Raw genomic sequence first — 21014 nt, forward strand, 5'->3', positions numbered from 1 at the left:
CTTTCCGGCTCGACTACACCACTGCATACAATGTGGTCTCTCTAACATACACTTCAAGATGACAGACTTCATGCCAGCCCTATACAACCAAGCACTGGAATTCAAATTACAGATTTTATTTTTTTTAAAGGAATGCCAACAGCATTTCAGTCAGGGAACTCATGCGATAGATAAAATATTTATTACAGATTAGACACGATAACACATTTATGCATATTATACGTTCTAAGATAACACATTTAATATATAATACCTCTTTGGCCTCGCCTCGGGGAATCCCTGCCCATAATTTTTTGCGCTGATAAGTGGAGAGGCTGGCTGACTGTAGGAAAGCCATGGGCAGGGGGCAGGATAGTTGCCCTCCCCCTTAGACGAAGCCAAAAAACAGGTGGAGGCTGGGGAGGAGGAGGTGCACTCTAACTCACAACAGGGAGGTAATGGATCAGGTGACTTCAATACCTTCCCTGACACTCACTGGACAAGGAATTTCATTGTTAGCAATAAGGGCAGCAGTGTGGAGTGGTTAGGGCTCTGGACTCCTGAACGGAGGGTCGAGGTTTCAATCCCCGGTGGGGAGACACTGCTGCTGTACCCTTGAGCAAGGTACTTTACCTAGATTGCGCCAGTAAAAATCCAACTGTATAAATGGGTAATTGTATGTAAAAATAACGTGATGTCTTGTAACAATTGGATGAGGGCGTCTGCTAAGAAATAAATAATAATAATAAGGTACTGCTATTTCGATTGACAATTGTCTGGTTATCGACACTTACTAAGCTTGATTTGATTAACTGATTGGTTTCCTGCCTGAACCACCGCTGTGCTTCATATTTCAAGAGTAGTCTAAATGGTGGTTAATGACTTACAATTTATATGTTTTGTCATTTCTCTTCTGAAGCACTGTCTACAGCTGCAGAAGAGAGAAATGTGTTTTTGATAATTTCCTTCATGAAAGATATTTGTGCAGTCTTCCATAGCACCTGCCAATCAAGCAGTTTCTACAATTAGCCCTGTCAGATGTCTATCTTGCCCATTGCGCTGACTGAGGGCAGGCAGCTTTTAGATAATTAAGTCCAACATGCATAGCGTGCACAACAGTCTTCCAAACTGTTCCCTGCTGTGTTTTGCAGGATTTTGAAGTGAATGGAAGAGAGATTCCACTTGTCATAAAATGCAGAATACATAACAGGAATTTCATTTACCAGCACATGCATTTAACCAGTCATGAAATATTCCAAGTGTTTCTACACCCCCTGGGCAGGAATTGAAAAAAACAGTGTTATTGTATCAAACTTGTGGTATAGTAACGAGAGCTTTAGTTGTGATTTTTTAACAAAATGTGTTAATTAAATCAATCCGTTAATGCTTTAAAATTGAGTTGATGAGGTCATTAATGAACACATTTCTCATTAAAAAGCTAAAGTAGGATATATATATATATATATATATATATATATATATATATATATATATATATATATATATATATATACATACATACATACATATACAGTGCTCCCTCGCTATAACGCGGGTCTCGGGACACACACAATATGAACGTTACAACCAAAGAGCGTTATAAACGGGGGAGGGGCGCCGCGGGAGACAAAACAACACACATCTGACTAAAATACAAAATAAAATAACTGCATCTCTATAATGCATATGTAGTGAAGCAAAAATGTAACTTTCCGTGAATTAATCACGCATAAAGCACCACGTAATCAACGCTATATTTTTTACAAAAAAAAAGGTAACATTACCACTCATGGATCATTTTAATTAGCAGTTTTTAAACTATAAATAGCCTGGCTAAACGGAGGTCAGGAGTTCAGTTCGAAGCTACAGACAAGCAAATCAAGTGTGAGAAAGCGAGCAGGTCGAGCGAGGAGAAGAGGGAATGGGCTCGCCCCAGGTCCGGCTGCCAGAGCGGGGCTGAAGCAAAGCTGAAGCGTCTCGTCTCCCAGAGAAAGCCACAGCTTCTCTTGCAGCAAAAAAGTAAATACATTAGGCAAGATAACCACATAATATGCCTAATATTTATTTAGTTATAAAAACAAATGCTGAATAAGATGTCTGTGTTATAAAGTGCCAGCGCAGCTTTACATCACTTCAGATACTGTATCAAGTTAGACTGAGGAGTTGTTTACAGTTTGAACAACACCGGTACTGTATTTACTGTAGAAATATTGAATGAATCACTAGTATAGGGAATTGAGGGACCTGCTGTAGGAGCGTTATATCTGAGATGCGTTAAAACCGAGAGCCTTGGGAACACATTCTTAACAACAGTTAAGAATTAAAATTACACTTATAATTAGTTATGAAAATTATAATTAGTTGTGCAACTCTGTTAGTGTCTTCATTTATTATGAGGTACACATTTTCCATCGCATGAATGCTTTCTTAGTTACCCAATACCTGCATGACTGTGGTCTGCAGAAGATTTTGAGTTAATAGATGGCTAACCCAATTTAATCCCCGCTCAGAGGAGATAATTAAGAGTGCAGTGAAATTAACTCCTGGGAATTCTGCCAAAGCTTTATTCAAGTCAACATCTAAAAAAAAACAGAATAATTAAGTGTGCATCAAAACCATTTAGTGCATTATTATCTTGGCTTCAATGCTCATCTTGAATAACACTGTATTTAGAGTTTAAATGGGTTTTATCAGTATGTTACGTTTCTTTTACATTTTTTTATTTGGTATCGGAGGATGACTTGCAAAAACGTTTCAGTCTTCAATGGCAATGCAGTGGCACAATAATGGCAATTCAAGTTTTGGTAAATTAAAAGCACATAACAAATGGTTGTCTAAAAAGTGTCCAAATGTATTGCTCAATTCACCACCAGCTCTCTAGTTTACATTGAGAACATTTGACAGTACTTAGCAGGAAAGGCGTTCATTTTTTTCTAAACATCCAAAAGATAACTTACCAACAAAAAGGAGAAGAAATGGGACCATCTGTATGCTCCCTGCTGAATCATTTTTCTTCCTTTCTCCTGTATAACAAGAAGTGAATACAACAATTAAAGGCTCTTCTTGTTCTGCAGTACAGAAAAGCAAGTATTAACACATTCCCTCACCATTTCTCACAGGCTTACTGCTGAAATCAACAGCAGAAACCCTGTATCTGGAAAAGATTGGGACCACACGCCAGGAGAATGACATACTGTGTACAATGCACATTTAAAGGCTTTGATACATTATGTTCTTTATATTCCAGAATGATTACTAGAAAGGAATGAACAAACATCCATCCATGAACTAATGGACAAGTGAATGGCTTTTCAATCAAATGTGAATTCAATCAAACAACACATAGCTACAGTGTCTAACAATGAACTGAATTGAACATGAAGAAGGAATCTTCAAGGAACTCCTGTTCAATAGAATGTGTAGTAGGTCGTTACCAACCATTGCTATTGATTGCCAGTGCTGTAGGTAGATGTGGATACTTTCACTTACAGAAACAATCCCTGAAATCCCTACACCACCCTCATGGCTCCCACTTCAGGCATAATAATAATTTGAAAGCTTATTTAAAATAAAATTCTGTATGTTTCCATGTGGCTCAGCTGAGAAGGTTGTAAATAGCCAATTGAATCACTGATATTGAACCGCTACTTTACTGGTCCATACAAATGGGATGACATTTCTTGAAAATGGTCCATTCAATGGGTGGATAACAATCACACTAAGGGCAGCAGCTTTTCTAAATACATACGCAATAGCAAAGGCAATGGCACATCTTCTAAAAGGAATGCAACAAAAACAGAATACAAAAATATCAAGATCATTAAATGATGTTTCTTGTTCTTATTATACTGTTAAAATAATGTTATTCCTTTTAGAAAAATTATATTTGCCTTCATTCAAATGTCCCGCGTCCCGATGCATAGAAAGAAAGTCCCGATATTTACCGATAGAAAAAAAAAATGTATTCTGCACAATAGTTAGTGAAAACTACATGCTGTGCTCTTCATGCAGCTGACACATCTGCTGATCACTAACTTATACAAAGGTAAGAATTATCTATTTTTACTGTCATAATGGTCGTGTCGTGTTGAGTTGGGGGAGATACGTCTGGTATATGATAATGAGTGTTTTTTGTGCATGACTCCTTCCATGAGTATGATGTGTATGCTCCCCCCCCCCCCCCCCCCACACCTCGGAGACGAGCGTCCCGCTGAACAGTTTCCAAATGTTGGCAAGTATGTTAACACTACAATTATAGTTCAAGCTCCAATTTCAGGGATATAAAATATTATCTCTCCTTTATTTCACCAGGAGTCGCTTACAATGCAAAAATAAAACTAAACAAATGATGTTAAGATTGTATCAACATCTCAGACATTTTGCTTTACTTATTTTGACTGCTTCGTCTCAACTAGTTTAGACAAGTGGTTAAACACAGTGCCGAACCTTGCAGTCTGCATAAATACGGAAATGAAAAGATCACCTGGTTCGCTTTGAGGAGGTAATATATTAATTATGTTTTATTGAAAACAAGTTGCTTGACAGTAGCTAAAATGTTGAAATGTTGAAATTGACAAAACTTCCTCCATTATACCTACAGGAGACTAGCTTTTACTGGCAAGTGTTCAGGACTATAATAATAGTGTTCACATGTCTTTCTTTAGCACATAAATAAGATTGTCTTCTAGGCAAGAGTGAATTGTGTAAAGCAGCTTGTTAAATTTCTGACACAAAACATACCAGTGTAAATCCTGTCATAGAATAAGACAATGAAAATACACAGTAAAAATGGGGGTTAATTAAACAAATACAATTAAGGTTGTTTGTATGTTTTTAACTTAAACCACAAGTTAAAAGATCATACAGCATTAAATACATAACTGTTAAACAATTACACTATGCTAGGCATATACATTCCATGTGCTTGATTATTATTATGAATTGGGTAGTATTTTGTGAAGCTCATAAGCCCCCAAGCAGCAGTAGCATCTTATTATTGTAGTCTGACTGACAAGGCTTTTCATATCTTCTTAATGTTTTACCCCAATTCGACTGTTAAACGCATTTTCTCCACTAGCCAACATAGAAAAGAAAACAGTAGCCCATCATTGTTTATTCTAATAAACTAAAGAGTTACACACTGTCAGCGTATGTTTAAAAATGCACTAATTTTCAAGACCATGTCACTAACATACTTTGCATAAAATAGTTTCTAAACAAAGTTATTAAGGCAGGAGTAATTATTATTATTATTATTATTATTATTATTATTATTATTATTATTATTATTATTATTATTATTATTATTTCTTAGCAGATGCCCTTATCCAGGGCGACTTACAGTCGTAAACAAAAAATACATTTCAAGAATCACATTTCAAGAAATGTTTTGAGCCTATGTACAAACCATAATCAAACCAATTAATACTGGTTCTAAAACCACTTATTTTTGTTAAAAGTGACATTCTTTAACTTTATGTAAGTGTCACAGAATGCCTAATAACCAGGGATCCTTTTATCTCAGATAAAAATAAATAAATAAATAAATCAGCGTTATTCCACAATTAAAATAAAAGCCTAAAATATTAAGATACACAAACAGTACTACTGAATAACAGTTCGTTTTTACAGAAAGTATTTACTGGTACACTTTCAAATTCGATGGAAGTTACAAGCTCACCAAAATGCCATCAATCAATAATATAAACAAACATATAATTTTACTTTAAACATTACAAATATGTCTGTGTACTAATAGCAGCAGTGTGGGGTAGTGGTTAGGGCTCTGAACTCTTGACCGGAGGGTCATGGGTTCAAACCCTGGTCAGGAACACTGCTGCTGTACCCTTGAGCAAGGTGGCTGCTGTACCCTTGAGCAAGGTACTTTACCTAGATTGCTCCAGTAAAAACCCAACTGTATAAATGGGTAATTGTATGTAAAAATAATGTGATCTGTATAATGTGAAATAATGTATAAAGTGATATCTTGTAATGATTGTAAGTCGCCCTGGATAAGGGCGTCTGCTAAGAAATGAGTAATAATAATAATAATAATAATAATAATAAAAACCAAAAAATAGTATTTATATTAGTTTATCTCGAGTTAGTCTTTGTCACCTGGATGGCTATTGCCAAAGTCAATGACCCGATATTTAGGAGTGATTTTTAAACAGCTTGTTGAGTAGTAAAAATGCACTGAAGCAAACTGCAGCTCCGTTTCAGCATGAATGTGACGTGAGTGTGTCTCGCTCACCAAGCAGTTTTATTGAACAGGTATGTTTACTAAATTTAAAGCAAAATTATCTGTGTTGATGATTATATATGATAAGTGTATTGATTTGGTTGTAAACAACCAAAAAAAGTCTTGCATGTTTTTTGCAAATGTAAAATTACAAATTCTCCGACAGCACAGAAGATCTGTGTTTTTCCGCAGCAAACGGATTCCTAGGATCCCTGCTAATAACACACTATACAAATGGAACACGTAGGCTTTTGATAAACATGTAGTGTTCTATTTCTTTCCATTATACAACCCGTTACTTATGATTCCCATTTAAATGGTAAACAAATCATTGAAACTGTCTGTAAACACTCTGTGATTTTCCAGGGTTAAGTAAGTTCTGAATCAATGCATGGTTAATGAAATGTTAAAATGAAGCTGTACATAGCTGGTGTACATCAGTATTTTGCAATCACCATCCTTGTCGTTTCGACCTTGTGATGCGTGGGTATAGCGCTTTGCTGCCTGTAAGAATTTTGCAAAACTCTTAAATGTAACTTCTTGTTATCTGGGTTTCTGCTGACCATGGTGAAGTGAAGAAGAAACACAGATGTTAACTATTAATGTGCTTTGTCTCACACCATGCTAGGGAAATAAGACCACATTTGGTCAAGGAAATTATGTAAGCTAGCTGTATATCTGTGTTGTACAAAGTAATTTCTTTGCTCAGCTCAGAAACATCTACAATGATGCCAGCTCAGAAACTAACATCTCTGTGCCATGCCGCCTCAGAAAAAAACAAAGATCTCTGATGTCATGAAAGCGCAGCTCAGAAACTAACATCTCTGTGCCATGCCGGCTCAGAAAATGAACATCTCTCATGCCATAGGGGCGCAGAAGAAAATAACATCTACGCTGATGCCAGCTCAGAACACCATCAACTGAGGCCTGTGTGTGAGATCACTGATGTATCACATTTGATTTGCTTTGATCCTATTTGTGTTTTGATTCCTGAATAAACTCTTTTTGATTGACTTTATCTGAAGAAGACTGATTGATTGATTATTCTGAGAAGAAAACAATACACTAAAAAGAACAATAAATACCTTCTACTATTTTGTTACAAACTTGTTAAATATCTGCTATTATGTATTTAATGTTTATTTAGTTTTTCCTTAGGGGTTTCCACTGTGATTTAAACCAACTTAATGAGGTAATAACAAAGACTGCAAACCTCTTAAAAATGGTCTGTAAATTATTTAGTTTTACAGTTTGAAATGTATCATGCTGACAAGCTACTCCAGCAACCTCTGAAAAAGCTAAATCTCTGAAGTAAACATTTAAAAAATAGATGAAAATGACATTGTTGCTCTTAGTAAGCATGACAAGCAATGATCTAAGCAACACTAGAGAAGAATAAAAAACACATATAATATTAAACTATTCTCAAAGTGTAGACTATTTTAATATATTGTTGAAGTAAAGCTGTGAACTACTTAATGGAACCACAATATCCTACCTTGCATGTTGTTCACTCATACCTGAGATTTTTCAATTTGGCACTTCATTAAAATATTTACTCATATACAGTAGTTAATTTATTTAAGAAAATGCGTAGTGTTTAAATCACTGGAACTAGTATGTTTTACTGAAAAAAGCCATTAGATGAATGACTAACATGATTGCAATCTTTAAAACTCCAGGCCAGTACAATACAGTGTGTTGAATGCATCCCCTTCTTTTGGCAGATGATCAGTCAGTTCTGCAAAGCTGCCTCTGCAACATACTGTACTGCTGAAGCTGTTTTTTACCCCAGAGAAGTCTAGGATAGTCTGATGTTTGTCTGAAGACCTATAAAAGCGCAGCAGTGATTAAGCAGCTTATACCGCAAAGGGTAGCTGGGATTGGAAGGCGTTCTAATGTTAGAAGGGTGTGGCTTACATCAAATAGGCAGCTGTCAGTCAGGACGCAATTCCAAAAGACTGCAGGACTAACTCATGAAATCATGAAAAATCAAAAGCATGACAAATGTGGGTATTTCCATTTACAGTTACAGTAAAACACGTTCACATGGAAATATATAGTTATGCTCCTAATTTATTAGGCTTGTATTCCAGTTGAGTGAGTACACAAGGCTGAGAACAAGAAAAAAGGGATCAGAAGTGCTGAGGTTGAAAGATCTTAACTTTCCCATTTTCAGCACAGGTTTGTAATGAATGTGCCTGGCTGTTGGTGTTGAGGATCACTGTTCCATATAGACTCACAAGCAGCAAACCGAGCCGGCTCCTGAGCAACACTGCCCAGTGGAAACATAGCTTGAGAGTCTGAGTTGAGATTTTTCAGCCTGGGACAGATTATACCAGCTACATAATTTCTCCAATTATTAGGATGTTGCAAAATGTTATGATGTTATGCTACCAGACAATGGTACATAACATGTTTTTGGTCATTTATTTGCTTTTGACAGTGGAAGTGTATGACATAATCTATCAAGATAAAATGTGGATGCATTTTTTACAAAACAATATGTTAGATAACTTTTCTTCAGGGGAAATTACTGCATGCCTACTTGAATTACATAATTTTTTTTCCAAGAATAATCCTCAGACCCTTTGCTTTTGCTCAAAGTTGATGCTATAAAATGAAAAGGATTCTAGGACTTCAGTAACCATGAGTTGAGACGCTTTTATTTATGAATTTTGCATTGATTAATTATTTACAATAATTCTTGTATTTGCAGAACTACAGTACACATGTCACTGATTGTTATATACTGTATAGTTTTGTGGCACAAATGCACATCACCTTCAAACTTGTCATAAATTATACTGCTTATAATTAATTAAATTAAAACCTGATATCATTCACAAAACATTACTATAGTAACATCTTTAGAAGCGCTTTGAAACAAACATAACTCAATTTCAACGATATAATCCTGAAGTACAGGTTTTAGCTGGCCTTTTTTATTAGTTGTTATATAGGTTGTTATAACTAACTAAAAACTACAAATAAACAACATATGTTAGTAAGCGGGTTGTTTACAGTTATTTAACTAACTTTAGCTAATAAACCGTGAACATAAATCTTATACTTTTTTTCTATCACCCATAATTAAAAAAAAAAAATGTAATCTTAAACAACAAACTTTTAAAAAGATAAGTACATAAACAAAGTTTTGCAAAGCAGGATACTGAATTTTCTTTAAAAAATTACAATATGCTGTGTGAAGGCTAATCTCATAAAAGCAACTGTTATGTCATCTAAGTTTTGATTCTAACTAATTATAGCCCCCAAAGCCCTTCAAAAGCAACCTGCCTGCTTTACATAAATAAGATTAATTACATGGTTCCTCCTAAGCTGAACCACAACCGGCCCAACAAAAAACATTTGTCTGAAACCAGCCCAAGGCACTTGGGGGATGGGGGGGGGGGATTAAACCATTTTGCAGGAAGTGGAGCGACAGCCAAATTACGGTGCCTGAGAGCCTTGCCTTCATTATAAGACTAAGCGAACACACACACCCTGAGACGCTGAGACTTTCATCGTCTTCCAGTCTTGAGACTCTTTACACAAAGAGCTGGCTCTGTTTGGAATGCGCACCGGTGCGTTTGAAGACAAGATCTATACCTGACACCTTTGTTGGAGCTTGCTGTTGAGGCACGTCTGTCTTGAAAGTCAACCGCAGACTCTGTGCCTCGGGTTATTAATCTTAATAACCACCACATAATCTAAGATAAACACACAGGGTATCATTATCATTAACAAGGAAGAAATATTCATTCCTCGAGGAGAGGATAAAGGAAAAGATTCAGGTACTTCCAAAAATAATTCTGCGCTGGGAGGTAGAGTCCAAACTACAACTACAGAACATTCAATAAAGCTATTCTTTTTAATTGTCATTTTATTTCCTGTAATCCAGTATCTCAATGGCAAATTGACATTATCTACAAAAAAGATGTTCTAAAACCAACCAAAAAAAATTACAAAAAACACACACACAAGAATACTGTAATGTCTTGGTAAGAATGGAAGTGTGAAAAGGAGTTCTTCAAAAGCAGCACTTGCTTTATTTTGCATAAAAGCACAGGATACGGGGCTCCCGAGTGGCGCATGCAGTAAAGGCGCTCCACATGGAGTACAGGATGCGCTCTATAGTATGGACGTCGCGAGTTCGACGGGAACGTGGACGGGAGCTCCCAGGGGGCGGCGCTCAATTGGCCGAGCGTCGCCCGGGGGAGGGAGGGTTAGGTCGGCCAGGGTGTCCTCAGCTCAACGCGCACCAGCGACCCCTGTAGTCTGGCCGGGTGCCTGCGGGCTTGCCTGTAAGCTGCCCGAGAGCTGCACAGTCCTCCGACGCTGTAGCTCTTGGGTGGCTGCATGGTGAGTCCGCACTGTGAAAAAAAAGCGGTCGGCTGACGGCACACGCTTCAGAGGACAGTGTGCGTTCGTCTTTGCCCTCCCGAGTCAGCGCAGGGGTGGTAGCGGTGAGCTGAGCTTAAAAAATAATTGGCCATTCTATATTGGGAGAAAATAATAAAAATAATTGGCAAGGACAAAATTTATAAAAAAAAATAAAACTTCTCAGCAAGACAGGTTACACAGATATCTCACAACGCTTACAACATTGTAACATTGTAAGTTAACCCTGACCAATCAGTGGCTGCTATCATTCCCTGGCTCCTGCCAGGTATCTGTAATGATCCCAGGGAGTCTTTTCCCACGCTGGTGCAAGGTTGCACCAATTGTCCAGTTTGTACGAATCCAGAGACAACTGTTGATTAGTAAATGAATCAACAGTAAACTGTTGATTCCTCAACAAAACCACAGTCAGAACAATTCAACAGAAAAGCGAATAACGTTTTAGTATTATTATACATTACCAATTAGTATTACACATTACCAATTAGTATTACACATTTCAAACATAACACTTAGAATAGGGCTTGCGATTTCACTTCAGCATTTCATACTGTTTTCTAAAAGTAATACAATTATACATTAACAGAATGTAAAAAAAAAACGTGTTCAGAATTACAAATTGTGACAAAGCTTCTTTATTTACAGAATAACTTTGAACACAGTTCTGGGTTCCTAACGCTGTCTTTGGTAGATAAAGCACTCTCATCAACAAAGGATGGGTTTAAACAGGACAGACATGTATGTTTCTTTGTTCCGCGGTGTGCGACCCTTTTGCAGTGGGAACACGGCTTCTTTTAACAAACAATACAAAACTAAAATAAATCCTAGCTCCTGTTTCGGAGCACTAACTAAACTTAACCGGATCCCTAACTTTCAGTCAGACCGCCAATTCGGTTTACGGACTTTAAATATATTATTCACAAATCACATATTTAATATACTTTGTGTTAATGTACACCATATTCAGGTCTATACACAGGTCCTTACCTTTACACAGACAGCTACTGTCTTTGAAACCTATCCTTTTATACCTGCCTGGCTTGTTAAATTAGGAACAGGTGTATTAGTTTAACTGATTGCCAGTCAATCTGTGTTGTTGGATAGCTGAGGCATTCTGGGAGATGTCGTTTTTCATTCCTCATTTTAACAGCAAGAACTATATTAATTTTTTTCCACCCACATTTTTAATGCTTATGTTACATTCCAGGGTAAAGACTGTGTACTATGCATCTCCCTTCTACAATTGTACCCCATATTCTACCACCAAATTAATTTCTACATAAACATATGTTCTGGGCAGGTTCAGGAATAACAGCAATTTAATCATCACTTTGTAAATCTCCACCAATTACACAGACAATAGATTCAAACTCAGCTTTTGCATTTCTTTCCTGGCTTTAACCACTGTTACAGCAAGCTTACAGCCCACTTACATATTTCTCAAAAACCGATCACTGGCAATGATATTTAGGCCTTCATCTGTTTAGGATTGACAAACTATCCATAACTTTACTCTCATTCAGATTTGTTTGTTTTTATGTTTCTAATGCCGCTTTCATGTTCTACATCTAAAGCACAGTTGTTGCTACTATATATCAAACTCAAACTCCGAGGAACTCACAACAGCATTTCCGCAATGTGAGAGACAAACATTTTAACTGCTTCAACTAAGCGTAACAAAAGGAGCAAAAACCAAATCCAATTACCAAATTAAAAATCAATTGAATCTCGCTATCAAACAAGTATCATTTGGGAAGAAATGTTTTAACTGGCATAATCAATTGAAAGTGTTGAATCGGTAAGAAAATAATCCACAGTTTCTCATACATAACAGCAATCATATTTACAGATTCAACATTTATCGTCTTCTATCCTGTATATAAATGCTAAAGGAATAATATCCCGTTGCAGGTGCACTCCACCAGTGTGTAACAATCTCAATTAACGTCTAAGTCTGTTCTCACTTTGGCTGCTGCGAGACCCTGCAATAATATCCTGACACACAAAGGGGTAGAAGAACAGAATGCCAAATTCTGTACTTTAGTAAGGTGTGAGTAAAACACATAGAATTAAAACAGAACGCTAAAGAGCTGAGGACCCCACCACGTGATGTTTATTTCATATGCATGTCTGCTGTTAACTGTGAATGAGATTGCCTCTTCAAAGTGAATAGGGACTTAGAAAGACCAAAGCAAACAAAAGCTAGTTTGGACAGTTTGTAAGTGCTGGGTGTAGCATGGAAACACAGGGCATCTCACTGCATGCAAGTCACAATAATTAGTTTCCATTGCCTACATCCCATAAAGTAGTGTACATGCAGTTTGTGAAGGCTTTTATTAGCCTGCTTTAGGTCTAACATGGAGTGTGTTAGTATTCATATGCTGGTAAAAACTGACTACAATAAAGCTTGGGTGTTTGTCAAAGAACATGTCCCAATATGGGTTGAACTTTCTCATCTGGAAGATATACTGTTTTTGTGGTTTTGTTATTTCAAGTAAGAAAACAACATCAAACTAACTATTTTTGTTGGATGGTGGTAGATGAATGCACAAAAATTAGATTATCATCCATGAACTGAGTTATACTGTGTGAAGGGCAAAGGATGTAGACATAAGCTCATACTTATAACCATTTATAAAACCTTTTTACTGTCATGATTATGAATTTCATGCTATTTGAAGCAATTATTTCATATTAATAAAAAAACAAAACAAATGCCTGCTTCAAAATTTTATGACGAGATCACACAATTAAAATGATTTGTCCTGTCATTGCGATTAAATAATATACAATACATATAATATATATTTCAGTTTGGCTGCTGGCAACCAAAAAACTACACACTGCCTCAGCATTTTGTGCTCATTAATAATGTTAAACATTTACATTAGACATCACCATTTGTCTTTGCTTAAATCGATGTTAAATGCTTCAGTAATGACGAAAAAGAAAACACAGTGAAAATGTTAGGTTTCTGGGTAGCTTTAGCAGAGTATCACAAAGGAGGGAGTAAACTTGTATGCTTGGAAATAACAAACAAACCGGAAAACCAAAAGGGTCTTGATTCTGATTAAGCAGAATAATCTGTTAAACATGCACCAACTAATTATATTTTATTTTTTTTATTTATTATTTTTTTTATTTCTTAGCAGACGCCCTTATCCAGGGCGATAAACAAAAATACATTTCAAGAATCACAGTACAAGTAATAATACAATTAAGAGCAGGATAAATACAATGACTTTGGTTCTGACAAAATACGATTCAATAACGGAGCACATAACAGTGTCAGTGATAGTTACATCAGGATATAATTAAATGCAAAATACTACAGATTAAATAACACTTGACAGATTACAGTACTCTAAAGTACAGGATTAAATGCAGTCCAATCGGGGGCAGATAAGAGCAAGTAAAGCGCTTTTAAGGAAGAGTGATAAGTGTCCAGGAGGAATGGAACTGAGCATGCCGTGAAGAGGCTTCTTTCACTGAGCTGCTCTGAGCGTCTCACTTACTTAACGCGTTCCGTATTTATACACCAGGGAGATTTTGAACAAAAGGAAATTGGGAGATTTAATTATATTATATTATTTTATTACATAAAATAAAACAAAATGGACTATAAACCTCATATTATATTTTCAAAATAATTTTTAATTCTTTGCGTGCTAACATTTTTCAAAAGTTCTGAAAACATTTTTTTTTTTCAGGAATTAACAGAACAAACCAATTATATAGAAAACTGTGGAAGGTCTTCATCAAAAAAAAAAAAAAATGCAACTACAGTATCAATAAAATGCAACCCTGTGATCTATGATCACGGATAAACAGCTAATGTGATGGTACATACAATCTGTCTTTTGCACCTCACTAAGATAGTAAAGTTGCATACGATTGCATTTATTTTTTTTTATTTTTTTTTAATTTAGTAGTCACCAATTCTTTTTTATTATTTTCTCCCAATTTAGAATTTCCAATTATTACTTAGGCTCAGCTCACCGCTACCACCCCTGCGCTGACTTGGGAGCGGCGAAGACGAACACACGCTGTCCACCGAAGCGTGTGTCGTCAGCCAACCGCTTCTTTTCACACTGCAAACTCACCATGCAGTCACCTCAGAGCTACAGCGTTGGAGGACAACGCAGCTCTGGGCAGCTTACAGGCAAGGCCGCAGGCGCCCGGCCTGACTACAGGGGTTGCTGGTGCACGGTGAGCCGAGGACACCCTGGCCGTCCTAAACCCTCTCCCCCCTGAGCGGCGCTCGGCCAATTGTGCGCCACCCCCTGGGAACTCCCGTCAATGGTCGGCAATGGAATAGCCTTGACTCGAACCGGCGATGTCCAGGCTATAGGGCGCATCCTGCATTCCACGCGGAGTGCCTTTATCAGATGTGCCACTCGGGAGCCCCCCATGATTGCATTTTTAAAGCATCTGAATTCTCTTAGTATTCATACGATTTCTGACATGCTGATTTTTACATTAAAAAAAAAACATGCTTTTACTGTGCTGTACCACGGTTTAGCATGGTTTTCATACATCTCTGTGATTTATCGTACATTCATTAAGCTTTTACAATGATTTAATAGTAATACACTGTTCTAAGCTTTTCCTTTCAAACAGCAAAGCAAATTTTTATAAAAGACATGATATTAACTGATTTCTGCTAATAATAATAATTGAAACTATAGTTATTGTCTGACTCACGAGAAGAAATTGTTTATTTGCCGTTTTAATATGTGAATATTGTACAATTTGATGCAATTGTTTCAGTAAAAATGAATCTGGAGCATTATGCTTTTCTAGCAGTGAATGACAGGAACACCGGGAATGAAAAACACTGAATGAACCAGACTGCATGAAGGGAATATGGGTTTTCAGTTACCATCTCACATCCCTAGGATGGTGTGACGGTTTGTGTACAAGAACATTTTGCTTAGATCAATATATCCCCTTATATTAAAATATATATATATATAGTGTACTTAAAAACAGTATACTATCAATAAACTGTAATAATTCCAGGTGGTATGCTTTCGGTACAGCTACTCCAATACTACTTTTCATATGAATTGACAATTCTTGATATATTGATGTCATATATTGTCATTTAATATTTTTTGTTGTTGTAAGTAAGAGATGAATACATGTGGACATTTATTTCCCATTTTGCCCTTCTCAGATTTGGTGATTACCATATATAATCACCCCATTTTCAAAATACACTATTTTAGAGCAATCATTGTGATATACCAAGATTTTTTTAACAACTAACATTTTGAGATACCACTGTGCTTGTGAATTAAATTATTTTGCATATGTCTGAAGTATATTTTCAAAGTTACCAAGATATTTAGTAAGCAAGGGGTCGAGTGGGGTAACCTGCAAGTGTCACACTTGCTCATTCTGCATATGTCCCAATACATGCTGCAAGGGAGTGTATATGCAAATGAATACAACTCTACCATTCCCAAAATAGTTTCAGAGCATTTAATCCCGTGTAAATTTATCTAGTGAAATGCGATTCTATATTTTTAAAGGCTATACTGGGGAATGGGTTTAGCTGTGATACCCGAGTGACCATAAATAACAATCACATATTATTATTATTATTATTATTATTATTATTATTATTATTATTATTATCACTGCACCAGGATGGAGTTGGCAATGCTTGTCTAACTAAAAAATGTACACACGACCAGATAAAAACGTCTAAATCCATTCGCAATTTCGCAGCATTGAGATACTAACAAGCCATTGTCATTCATACTTATGCTATATACTGTAGTTTGATGTACTTCGAACTGTTACTGACTGTCGTTGGCTCCTTTAATAACAGTCTAGAACAGTTTCGAGTATGTTAAACTTTAGTCTATGCAAAGAAATACTTTATGCGTTACTTAAAGCTTTGTGAATAGGGCCCAAAATATCAAAATAAACTCCATTATGCACGATGACAAGAGAAGTGTGCGGCGAAGGGATAGCTTTCTCAAATTACCGTGTGTTTGGAACAGTGGGAAACAAAATACTTTCCACACACTACGGCAGCAGCACAGAGATTAGTACCGCCGCCTACAACAGAGGGACTGCAAGAACGTGCATGTTGCTCGCTGTCTTAGAAAGTATAGACTTTTCTATAGGTTTGCTCGTTAGAGCACATTGCTGCAGTGTCTGAAATGTTTAAAAAATCTTAAATCGTAGCGGTAGAATTAGTGTTCACTTAACTAGTACAATATATAATATTGCCTACCTAGTTACTGTAAATAATGTAACAGTAATGTGCCCCTTGACAATGAAATGTTAAATTTGACCAATCCTGGCTAGTTTTTACCAGCCACCCCGCTGTTCAGTTTACAAGGGGGAAATCACCTAGTGCTGTGTTTCTGAAGGCACTGTTCCATTCTGAAACAAGGAGTAGGTTCTTCTGCGAGAGTTTACTGTGTTTACAAACAATCATTAAGAGCCTAAAGTTGGATTTTTTGACAAGTTTATAATTCAGAAAAAAATGTTTACAGCAATTATTGCATTTCAATCAATCAACTTGAATGTTAAAAATGACTTACCTGCACCATGAGTTAAGAATATGATTATGCTTAATATTTCCAAATGTTCAGAACCAGTAGCCAGTCTCAAGTAGTTGATGTATTTTCTTCCTTGATTTTAAAGTTGGTGAATTAATTAAAAAATGGGTAATGCATTCTCTGGTTGGAGATATTTCTTTAGCTGCAGAGTTCCGTTCCACACATACACACACTCGCAGAATCTCTAGATTGCAGTGTCTGTCTTGTTCATTACTTCTTTGAAGTTAAGGCTCCTCCTAAAATGAAGCTTTCCTCCACACAATCTGCCAACCTGATTCAGGTACAGTTTACAGGAACAAACAGGAATAAACGAACGTTGCTGTGACTCTAGGGCGACATCTGTTGGCTATTAATGTTAAATTGGGATTGATGCTTTTTATCTTAAAGTATCGTAGCCGCCCCCCCAGTTTAAATTTAATTAAACTTTTTTTTCATGTTTCCATATTGTTTTAATCATTATTTTGCAATACATGCATTCTAAAATTCTGGTCTCTTCCTGACACCAGTAAAAATGTATCCAAGACTATGTTGTTTTTAATCTTCAGCAAAGGCATTTGTGGATGAGAAGTAAGATCAATTTACAACAAGCTGTAAACAAAACGTGCTTGAATTAACACAACAGCTGCCAAATGATAACTGTGCTATTTTAGTTAAATGCAAATAACTTTAATGATCCAAGCCAAACGTGTTATGTCCACAAATACGTTAGCCATATAAAAATAGTGATGCCTATTCACAATTACATTTTTACAAAATGATAGGGTTATTATGCCTTTAAGCTGAACATGAACACTGTTTAGGACGAAATATAAAATCATGAGAATCATCCGACATTAAAGACTGGATTAAATACTTTGAACATATGGGTCCACTTTCACATTAGTTCATAAAGAAGAATGTCTGACACATATTTATTGTATCTATTAGAAACCAATATAGGTTTTTCATATGTGAAGTTTGAAATATCTATGTGAAAAAATAAACGAAAAACGAACATAGAAAATTAAAACTGATGACCTTTAACTATGTATGAAAATGACCTGAGGGCTATAAAAATACATTTAGCAGTTCATTTATTAGTTCCTTTCTCAAGTATTTCCGTGACAGATGACAGGATTCAATACAGTTAGACAGTTTCCATCCTTATATACATCCCTCCTGCATGCGGATATACTTTGTCATGCATATGTCTCCTCTCGACTCGACTACTGCAACTCTCTATATGGTGGTCTCCCGGCACGCAGCATAAACCTACTGCAGGTAGTTTAGAATCCCGCTGCCAGGATCCTTACCAGATGTAAAAAAAAAAAACAAAAAAAAAAAACGTGACCCGCCGTCTTGCCCAGCTGCACTGGCTACCTGAAAAGTTCAGGATTATTTTCAAAACTCTCCTGCTCACCTACAATGCCCTTCATCACTCAGGTCCTGAGTACCTCCTCAACCTGCTGACCGGCTATGTTAAAACCTTACAATGCATTAGTAAGACCTCATCTAGAATATTGTGTTCAGTTCTGGTCACCTCCTTACAAAGAGGATATTGCTGCTCAAGAAAGAGTGCAAAGAAGAGCATGTCGTATGCAGACAGGCTAAAAGAATTGAATCTATTCAGTCTTGAACAAAGAAGACTATGCGGTGATCTGATTCAAGCATTCAAAATTCTAAAAGGTATTGACAATGTTGACCCAGGGCACTTTTTCGACCTGAAAAAAGAAACAAGGACCAGGGGTCACAAATGGAGATTAGATAAAGGGGCATTCAGAACAGAAAGTAGGAGGCACTTTTTTACACAGAGAATTGTGAGGGTCTGGAACCAACTCCCCTGTAATGTTGTTGAAGCTGACACCCTGGGATCCTTCAAGAAGCTGCTTGATGAGATTCTGGGATCAATAAGCTACTAACAACCAAACGAGCAAGATGGGTCGAATGGCCTCCTCTCGTTTGTAAACTTTCTTATGTTCTTATGTTCTTATGTTCTTATGTTCTTATGTCCCTACCCGCAAGCTGAGGTCCTCCGACTCTGGCCTGCTTGTTATCCCCAAGCACCACACTTGGAGAACGCTTGTTTAGCTTCATGGCTCCAGCTCTTTGGAACTCTCTCCCAGCTGTCGCTCGCTTTAACTCTCAGGACCCACCTGTTCTCTCTTGCTTTCTGTGCTCTTTAAGCCTGATATCTGCTGTGTTGCTGCTACTATTTAATATATTATGCTACTATCATGTATTATGCTTTTTTTTTTTTTGTATAGCATGTATTATGCATTCCTCTGTATAGTATTATGGATTTTCTTATTGTTACTGCATCTTGTAAAGCTCTTTGTAGGGGCTCCTGAGTGGCGCATCCAGTAAAGGAGCTCCACGTGGAGTGCAGGATGCGCTCTATAGTCTGGACGTCACGAGTTCGAGTCCAGGTTATTTCACAGCCGACCCTGGACGGGAGCTCCCAGGGGGCGGCGACCAATTGGCCGAGCGTCGCCCGTGGGGCGGGAGGGTTAGGCATTGTAAGGTTTTCGGCTCACTGCGCACCAGCGACCCCTGTAGTCAGGCCGGGCGCCTGCGGGCTTGCCTGTAAGCTGCCCGAGAGCTGCGTTGTCCTCCGATGCTGTAGCTCTTGGGTGGTTACATGGTGAGTCCGCAGTGTGAAAAAAAGCGGTCGGCTGACGGCACATGCTTCGGAGGACAGCGTGTGTTCGTCTTCGCCCTCCCGAGTCAGCGCAGGGGTGGTAGCGGTGAGCTGAGCTTAAAAAAATAATTGGCCATTCTAAATTGGGAGAAAATAATACAAATAATTGGCAACGACTACATTTATTAAAAAAAAAAAAAAAAAACCTCTTTGTGATGGTGGTCCACTATGAAAGGTGCTATATAAAATAAAAATTGATTGATTAATATAAATAGCTTCCTGTCCGGAACATGCCTGGGGTTAAACCGGCGCTGTTGATGGGAGTGTTTCATCCTTCATCTGTGCTTCTGAGTTATTTCTGCTGATGCCATGTCCTAGAATTAGCTGTACTTCTTCCGAGTTATTTAAACTGCTGCTGTGCTCTATTATTAGTTGGTTAAATGGATACTTAATACCATTTCCCCCATTCTATTACATGTGCATTGTATGATTCTAATTATTAAGGCTGATTGTGTGATGTGGTAATAGTATCTAATGGCATCTGTACTTTGTAGCAGATTTTTGTATTTATTTATTTATTTATTTATTTATTTATTTTATTTATTTTTAAAAGTTGTCGCCAATGATTTTTACACCTGTTTTCTCCCCAATTTGGAATGCCCAATTATTATTTTATCCAGGTTCACCACTGCAACCCCTGCGCCGACTCGGGAAACGGCGGCAGACACACGTGTCCTCTGAAACGTGTCCTGACAAGCCGTCTTTTTTCGCAATGCAGGTCTACTGTGAAGCCACCAGACCCATAGTGCCTGAGGAGATACCAGATCTGAGTGGCTTCTACAGCAGACCCACAGGCGCCCTATCGGCCACAGGAGTCGCTGGTGCACAGTGAACCGAGGATTACCCTGCCGACCTGAACCCTCCCCACCCGGGTGGTGCTCGGCCAATTGTGCGCTGGCCCCTGGGAACTCCCGGCCACGATCAGCGAACTTTGTAGCAGATTTTTATTAGTTATTAAGTCTTTATGTCCAACGAACTAGAGGTCCCACAAAGATAAACAGTGTACCCACAACACCTCACCACACTACAGTCATGTGCCTCTCTCAAGCAGAGACTGCAAACTGATTTAAATCCACTGGGGGCTTCGTTTGTGGTCTGAGCCAGGTTCTAACATAGTCCTCCAGTGCTGAAAGTA

General features: G+C 37.5%; 1 protein-coding gene across 2 annotated transcripts in view; it reads right to left on the reverse strand.

Annotated features, from left to right (window-relative positions):
* The window catches only part of LOC117406183 (tumor necrosis factor receptor superfamily member EDAR-like), a 40961-nt gene extending 23481 nt beyond the window's left edge, over window positions 1–17480 (reverse strand). For both annotated transcript variants that reach the window (XM_034010090.3, XM_059030021.1), the window contains exons 1-2: window positions 17185–17480; window positions 2937–3002 (exon numbers count right to left, since the gene is read on the reverse strand). In XM_034010090.3, the coding sequence (XP_033865981.2) occupies window positions 2937–3002; window positions 17185–17193 (75 nt within the window). In that variant the 5' untranslated portion in view covers window positions 17194–17480. The remainder of the gene's footprint in view (window positions 1–2936; window positions 3003–17184) is intronic.
* Between the last annotated feature and the right edge of the window lie 3534 nt (window positions 17481–21014).

The sequence above is a fragment of the Acipenser ruthenus genome, chromosome 9, assembly GCF_902713425.1.
Source record: "Acipenser ruthenus chromosome 9, fAciRut3.2 maternal haplotype, whole genome shotgun sequence".
Taxonomy (NCBI): Eukaryota; Metazoa; Chordata; class Actinopteri; order Acipenseriformes; family Acipenseridae; genus Acipenser; species Acipenser ruthenus.